Below are 8,517 nucleotides of genomic sequence, written 5' to 3'. Positions count from 1 at the left end.
GGATCCAATTTGAAGATTAAGGAACAACGCAATCTGCAACATTAACTGAATTAGATAATTTTAGCTTAGCTTATACCGTCCTTTATACATTAAACGTATTATGCGTATGCGCACACGCATATTCACAGCCATAAAGGTCTTACGCGCACGCGTAAATGCCTATGCGCATGCGTCAACGAGACGCATGCACAGAAAGTTTGTAGCTTTGAGGTCCGGATTATAGATCATTCCAGATTATGCGTGTCCGAATTAACGACTTTTCACTGTATTTGCTAGAAGAAAATTTAATAAATCGTAACTACTGACACTTTTTTCGGCAGAAATTTCATATCATCCTGAAAAAATATAACTAAAGGAAGTCCAATCAAGCATTTGTAAATAAAAATAAATTTTTAAGCCACTTTTTTACCTTTGAATTTATACAGGATAGTGCACACTGTACCTAGCAAATATAAATAACAATGGAAAGATAAGTATTTGTAGGAACTTCATGTAATTGTGAGATAACTGTACATAGACAAGTATTTAATGCAGAATACAATATGGACAACACAGACATTCATGAACCTTGAAATTAATGCCTTTCTTATGTTGGGATGCACTGTACAGAGTGATGCAAGAAGATTTCCATGATGTGTCTTATCTCATCATGTCGAATAGCATGTACTTCATGGATGATAGCGGTCTTCAGTTGTCAGTCATCCACAAATAATGTCCAAAGATTCTATCCATCACATTTTGGAGGATGGCCAATTCACATAACCAAAGTAAAAATTCAAATGATTTAGAAATGTCTATAGGACTACAGTAATTCTTATGCTTATTTCATGCCATTCTTTCCGAACCAAGTTGTATCCACCAAGAGGCTTTCTCATAATTCTGGCAATCATTATTCTTTCACAGTACCAGATGAGAGTCTGTAATAGCACAATATGTTTAACTGAAGGCATCTATTACTGCAATATGCAATTACACTGGCTAGATTCCTAGGTATCCATGGATGCAAAACTGCAACACATTGCAGCATGTAAATCAAACAGGTAAATACAATATGCAGTTGAAAATGACCTCAAAAGAAAAATATATATAAAAAAATAGTCAATGCAGTGTGAAATGTTTTTTGATCAATTTTGTGTAAATATGCAATGTTTTATAACTACAATTTTTGTGTTCACAATACAACAATTATTTGAAATAAAAGTGTTTCCTTGTAATATATATTTCAAGCACAATTAGCTGAAACTTTGTCTAGGGAAGCTTGGCTCGGATTAGAATCTTTGGAAGAAAAAAGGTAAGTGAAATCTTTTTTCTTAGTTTAGAATTTTGAACTGAAAATGTCAAGAAATTTATAACTAACTTTCTTATAGTTTTCAAGACATGCACCACCTTGCATGTTACTTACGATGTTATTATATGTTACTTACGATACTAGTCATTTAAACTCAGACTTACTTACATAAAAGTGCAAATTTGAATGATTCTTTCTGAATTAATCTACACATTTACACATAAATTCAAAATTAAAATGCATTATAAAATCTTAAATATATCTGTCATGACTGAGTAAATCATCAAAGAAGTAATGCGAGTTTTGCAGTTATACTTTTTCATAAAAATTTTATTCACATTCATATTTTTTTATTTATAATTTGTTTCAGGATGAAACCTTGCATGGAAATACATCAGATGCTAGCTGATATTGGCCCAAGGTTTCTTTTGACAACCTTATTTAAAACAATATTTACAACAAATGAAGTAATATACAACTGAAAAATAAAATATTAAGGCACAAGAAAGTAGATTTTGGAGCAGAATTACAATAAAAAGAAACTGGTATATTATAGGATGTTATAAAAATTGAACAATGGAATTCAAAGAATGTTTTAAGCATTATCATTTAAAATAAAATTACATTCAGCTTGAAAGTTGGGAAGATACAAATCTTATTGGGATACATACAGCAAATATGAAGTAGTGCACTGTTGTATGCATTATTTAATCTTGTCTTGCATATAATGGGATTATAAATTTTGATCCAAATGGCGAGGAATATACACAATCCAAACTGGAAAATATTCCTTTAGGAAGTCCTATATCACAAATATGAACACTGCATTTTTCATTTTTGAATGCAAATGGTAATGCTGGAGCTAATATAAACTTTTGCTCTATGGAATTATAATCAGGAGGAGGATCAAGACAAAGAATTGGAGCTTTGGAATGTTTTGCCCATTCCTGTACTTCTTGCATCCAGATTTTACAACATTTTATATCTTCATATGAATCCACTGCTTCAATAATAATATCAACAGTTGAAGGCAAACCTAAAAAGACAAAAATAACCTATTTAGCTTCTTATGAATATTAAATTGTGAAAAATTTATATGCAGAAAAAATAAATATAGCAAAAATAAGTCATATACATTAGAGAGAAAAAAAATGCATCCTATAAAAATCACATTCCTTTAAAAGAACGTAAAAAAATAACTTTTGATTTACAGCTGAAGCCTAAACTTCAAGACTGATGTAAATTAATAAATAGTGTAAAAATTCACTAAAGGAAATCTTCAAAATTACTAAAAATAAACTAATGACAGGAGTATTAACCACAAAAATAAAAATATTTCAAGTTGTTTAAAAATTCAGCACCCCCCCAGTGAACTAAATACGAGTATAATAATAAATCATCCTAAACATTTTTTCCAGTACCCATAAATATCTCCACCTGTAAATATTAGTGATATAACCTGTAAAGTCCACCTGTAAAAATAAGTTACCTGCATAACATTAAATATAAGACATTTTCGAACATATACTTTCAACAATTTCATGAAAACTTTACACAATTTACCTTTAATGACTATATGATATGGAGTGACAAAAAGTAATTAAAAGGATAAAGAATCAGCAGAAAGTCAAATATGGGAATGAGTTTTAAAATCAGTTTTATCTTATACATTGATTTATTAGAATAATGCAGGAAGAAAAAACATACCAGAAAATTCAGATACTGTTTTTCCACCACTTAAATTAAAAAGCTTCAATTCATTCAAGAAATTAGATGGTACATCTACAACGATTGCAGGTTTTAGGACCGTTACATTAACACAATGATTGGCAAGATGACGTCCACAGTTCACACCCTGAGTACCCTGAAGATGAGGTCCACACAATACAACCACAGTGGGCTTTTGATGACTATTTTGGGGATTTAACCTATTTAAGAGATAAAAATATTAACCAACCAGTAATCTGATTTTAAAATATACTTTGATTGGATATATATATTAAAATTAATTTGTAACATACAATTTTAAAATTAAATTTCCTGTTCGATTTAATGATACCATGTCTAAAAATAAAATAATATCCTAAGCTGAATGTTTTAACATTAGCAATAAATTCTAGGTTGGTGAAACATTTTCCTAGATTTTGAATTTTACCAATATTAATGCACTTTAAAAGTGCTGCACATTTATTGGCTTCATCTATAATATGATATATATGTCATTTATACAGGGTATCCCGTAAATGTTGCCACAAACTTCTGAGGGAGGTAGGGTACATCATAAGGATTAAGAATTGCATAGGAACCCATGCCCAGAAATGTCAGGGGTAAGTGGTAGCTGAGTTAGAAGGTGGGAAAGGAAACAAGAGATTTATTAATTTAAAACATTTATTAGACATGAATACAAATGGTGTACGGCAGCTTGAATGATACAACATATGCTCGAAGTTTTCACTATCAGACACCAAACATGCCTGACACTGACAGACCATTGACTGCTGCACATATTCAACCACAATGGGAGTTTCTTTGATTGTAGCAGCAGTGCGCATCTTTCTGAGAGATCCATTTCAGACACAATAGGATCGTGATACACGACACTTTTGATGGCACCCCTCAAAAAGAAATCAAGGCTCAATAAATAAGCTGAGCGTGAAGGCCAGAAAACCAGTCCACTACACCCTATCCATTGATAAGGGAATGATCTGTTCAAATGGCTACGAACATCCAGTCCAAAATGAGCAGGTACCCCATCATGTTGGAACCACATGTTCACAAGCTCTCCATATTGTATAATGCTCCATGCTCTTAGTATGGTGCCTACCGTTCGAATGAGACAATCCTCACTTGTCACTAGCACTCTCCTGTACAACATCCCCTGGTGGCGTACAATGATGTTTCTGGTTTCATAAAGAACTGCATAGGGGTTCCTGTGCAATTCTTAATCCTTATAATGTGCCCTACCTCCCCCAGAAATTTGACGCAACATTTACAGAACATCCTGTATATTTATAGTTTTATTTAATACCTCACAGCTTCGCATTTTAGTTAAGTAGTTAAATGTTCACTGAAATTTTCTGAATCAAACATATAAAAAGCTAAAAATTTTATAATAATGTATTCAGAAATTTCATATCTTAGCATTTGTTGGAAAATGGGTAGTAAATAAATAGCGATTGGTAACAGATATTCCATTGAAAACATCGACTGAAGTTGTGCAATAATACACATGACTTTTCACTCACAAAATTCCTGAAATTCTTGTGGGGGGAGGGAGAAAGAAAGTACCTAAAGCTGCTTTATTGCAATAAAGTTTTATGACTAACATACTCACACTTATTGGTATGGTATTGATATTGTTTACATTTTACTATCAACTTTATGTGATGCATAATGTCTCTTCATTGCTTATTTGCCTACAAAGAGAATCTATTAAATAATGGCCAGGGATTTCTCAATTTCATTTTTTTCAGCAAAAAATCACTGCCTTATTTTCAACCTGATCTCAAAAGCAACTGGATTTAGAAAAAATAAAAGCAAATGGTAATTATAAAAGGTTACTACACAACAGAACCTTAGAAAAAATATAGAATAATATTGTTATGTAATACAAAAAAGATTTATGCAGACACGACTTTCTATGCATGGCCAAAGAAATTCCTTTTGCAAAATTATACACATTTTTTTCATGTACTTCATTTAAACTTATTTCATCAACTTATTCTTAGTTAATAGATTCCTCAAGGCAAGTTGAAAATGATATCCAAAAACTGCAGATTTTGAAATTAAATATCCCAGTCAATTTTTGTCATATGGAAGTCAAACTTTTATAATTTTATTTTTTTAACAAGTATAAAACTTTCCAAAATATAAATATAGGAACCAGAAGACTGCATTAAAAGTTAGATTTCATTATTGTCCAAAATCGTTTTTTTTTTTTCTTAAATTTGATACTGCCAAAACATGTGAACGCTTTCATAATTTAAAACAATTCTGTGATTGGAAGTATATGACTAAGACCAATGATTGCAAAAATAAAGGACTCTTAAGCTGGATAAGAGAACAGCTATATATAAATCCACACACCTTTGGCACTGCTGATTATGATAAAAAAAGGATTACAATAAAAAAGGGGAGGTATACAACTAGGAGTTATAGCAGTCCCATATACAAAATTTCAATGTTTTATGGCTAGTCGCTTTTGAATTATGCGAGGTACATATATATATATATATATATATATATATATATATAAATGTAGTAAGCTCGCATAAAAGTTACCAAGAGCTGTTGCTCCAAAAAGTTCATCACATTTTAAAAAATTAATACATATGAAAATCAAACCATTAAACATGTAAAACATTAAAAAAAAAAAACAGAATCAGATAAAAAGGTAAGCGGAAAATGGTAAATTAGCCCAACTCGACTTCCAAACTGGCTTTTCAAGGGAAATTTCATTTATTTGAACGTCGAATCAAGCTAACCCCATTACGCGTTTCGCCGAAACAGACAATTGAAACTTTTTCGCTACAAAAATTTTTTAAAATTTAGACAAAGTGTCTTTTTTATCTGATTCTGTTTTCTTTCTTTCTTTCTTTTTTTTTTTTTTAATGTTTTACATGTTTAATGGTTTGATTTTCATATGTATTAATTTTTTAAAACGTGTTGAACTTTTTGGAGCAACAGCTCTTGGTAACTTTTATGCGAGCTTACTACATTTTTTTTTATATTTTACTTATTTTGAAGCATATTGCGCAAGATGTTTTCTAGACCAAAATTAGTTTTTCAAAATTGTAATTACTACCTTGCTTGATATATATATATATATATATATATATATATACATACAGATGTCATCAAAAATGCATTCTGAATCTACTTTACAATCCATTTTGTAATAAAAAGCCTTTTATTCTGTTCATGTGTACAGAGTCATGCAAAATATAATCAAAATTGATATTTCCATCGAAATTTGATACATGAAATTTTTCACAATTAAAATACTTCTTTTAATTCATACAAGAAAGTAACATGAAAATAAACATTTAATGACACTTCAAGTACGAAATAAGGTGGCACATAATGAAACTTTAAAACTTAGAAAGACATTTCTGCCAAGCTGTGTGTCAAAATACTGCATCAATTTTGCCAAGCTGTGAAAAACGCCTAAAATTCCATTCAAGATTACTATTATTTTGTCACTCCCTTTCATTAATGAATGAAGAGGTTTTAAGCTTTCGAATTATTATTATTTCTTGTTCTTTTCAAAAGAACTTCCATTAGCAGCCCTTGTGCATACTTGGTACTGTTTGGTAAATAAAATCTGAAGGTCAGATTACAGAAACAAGAAAAGGTATGAAAACTGATCTGCTGTAAAATTTACACTGCTGGTTATTAAAATTGCAACAGCAGGAAGGAATGATGTGAAAAACGTCAAAAATCACACGAAAGGGAGAAGAGGTTGGGATATGCAAATGATTAATATTTCAGCGCATTTAGACCATGCAGGAGGGAGAAACGTCATCTGAAGCACTGCATAAAAGAAAAGTTGTGTATTGGATTTCTCATTCAGAAAGCGCTTTGTAAGATCGGAGTTGGTTCTGAATATTGCATTATGCTTTGAATAATAATAAGAAATGCTTATCAGCAAGTGTTGGAACTCAATAGAGGCAGGATCATTGCTTATCGAGAGTGTCAATTATCGGTCCGTGATATGGCTCATCAGACTGGTCAACATCCAACCACTGTCATGCAAATATGGAATCAAAGGATTGCTGAGAGTCATACTGAATGGCATACAGTATCTGAACACCCTCCCATGACTAATGCCCGAGAGCACAGACATATTGCGAGGTCAGCCCCGCAACACGTACAGCCACATCACAGACCATTAGTCAGGAAATGCGCATGTTTGCAGCACACCCAGTATCTGCTCATATGGTGCATCGACGTTTATAGCACCATGGACTATCAGCACAGCAACCATTACTTCAACTTCCCTTGACAATGCAGCATAAGGAGAGATGGTGACTCTGGTGCACCAAACAACAATGCTGGATACATAAGTGGCATAATGCTGTCTTTTCAGATGAGTTCTGGTTCAGCATGCAATACTCTGATGGCCGTATACACGTCTGGAGGCTCCTAGGAGACCTCATGTCGCCTGCCTGCAATTGACATCAGCATAGGTGTCCTGCACCTGGTGTGATGGTTTGGGCAGCCATTGGATACATGACAAGCACATCTCTAGTTAGGATCGAAAGTAATTTGAATGCAGATCAGTACATTTCTGATATCTTCCATCCAGTGGTTGTGTCCTATCGTGAAGGCCTGCCAAACACCATCTTCCAACATGAACCTTTATGCAAGACTGCATGTTGTGTTCTGACATTCTACAATACACAGTGTATTCGATTGTTACCCTGGCCTGCACGTTCTCCAGATCTGTCACCAACTGAAAACATCTGGTCTTGTGTTTCTGAGAGATTGGCCTGCAACCCCTCTCCAGCTACTAAGGTCGATGAAGAGTGGCATAGACTTGAAGCAGCATGGAACGAGTTGCTTGTTTCTGTTCACCTCCATGCCTAACCGGGTAATGGCCGTTTTAGCCGTAGGGGGTGGCAGCTGTTTTTAATAATTTCGCACCCCTGTATACCCCCCAAACTGCTTACAAATTCATTCATTTTATCTTAATGCCATACTGTTTACGTACAATAAATATCTTTTTTGTATTTGCATCCCTTCATGGTGTTGCAATTTTAATGGCGAGCAGTGTATTTTAGTATTAATACATATTTTGATTTGAAAAGTTGTACCTAAAATATATATTTTATCATCATTCACAATTGGATATATTGAAATAACATTCTATTTAATATTTTATTTCTGAAAACTTTAATTGTCAACACTAGACTTTTTAATCGTGGTTTCTTCATTTTTTCAAAATCTCATCACATGAAAAGTAGATAAAATTTTAACCTTAAATTACTATGTTATCGGCAATGTATACAATGCTGGCATTCTATAGAATACACAGACATTTTATAGAATGCCTGTTTTTAGGCAGAATATGAAGTATGAGAATTATTATATACTTTCCCAAGGATTCTTTCAAATGACAAATACTATTTAGGCAAAGTATGAAAAAAAGTTTTGATAAGACTTATTTAAAAGAGCATTCTTCAAAAATACAAATGTTATTTTGAAAAGGAAATAGTGCCATTAAAAAT

General features: G+C 32.4%; 1 protein-coding gene across 3 annotated transcripts in view; it reads right to left on the bottom strand.

Moving 5' to 3' along the window:
• Positions 1–1,597: 1,597 nt before the first annotated feature.
• Edc3 (Enhancer of mRNA-decapping protein 3) overlaps positions 1,598–8,517 on the bottom strand; it is a 51,385-nt gene continuing 44,465 nt past the window's right edge. For all 3 annotated transcript variants that reach the window (XM_035366103.2, XM_035366102.2, XM_085825256.1), the window contains exons 6-7: positions 2,996–3,216; positions 1,598–2,324 (exon numbers count right to left, since the gene is read on the bottom strand). In XM_035366103.2, coding sequence (XP_035221994.1) covers positions 1,996–2,324; positions 2,996–3,216 — 550 coding nt within the window. In that variant the 3' untranslated portion in view covers positions 1,598–1,995. The remainder of the gene's footprint in view (positions 2,325–2,995; positions 3,217–8,517) is intronic.

This window comes from Stegodyphus dumicola, chromosome 10, assembly GCF_044657685.1.
Source record: "Stegodyphus dumicola isolate Sdum_Otavi_A_Nest chromosome 10, ASM4465768v1".
NCBI lineage: Eukaryota > Metazoa > Arthropoda > Arachnida > Araneae > Eresidae > Stegodyphus > Stegodyphus dumicola.
The sequence above is the reverse complement of the archived record's forward strand: the minus strand, read 5'-3'. Positions and strand labels throughout refer to the sequence as shown.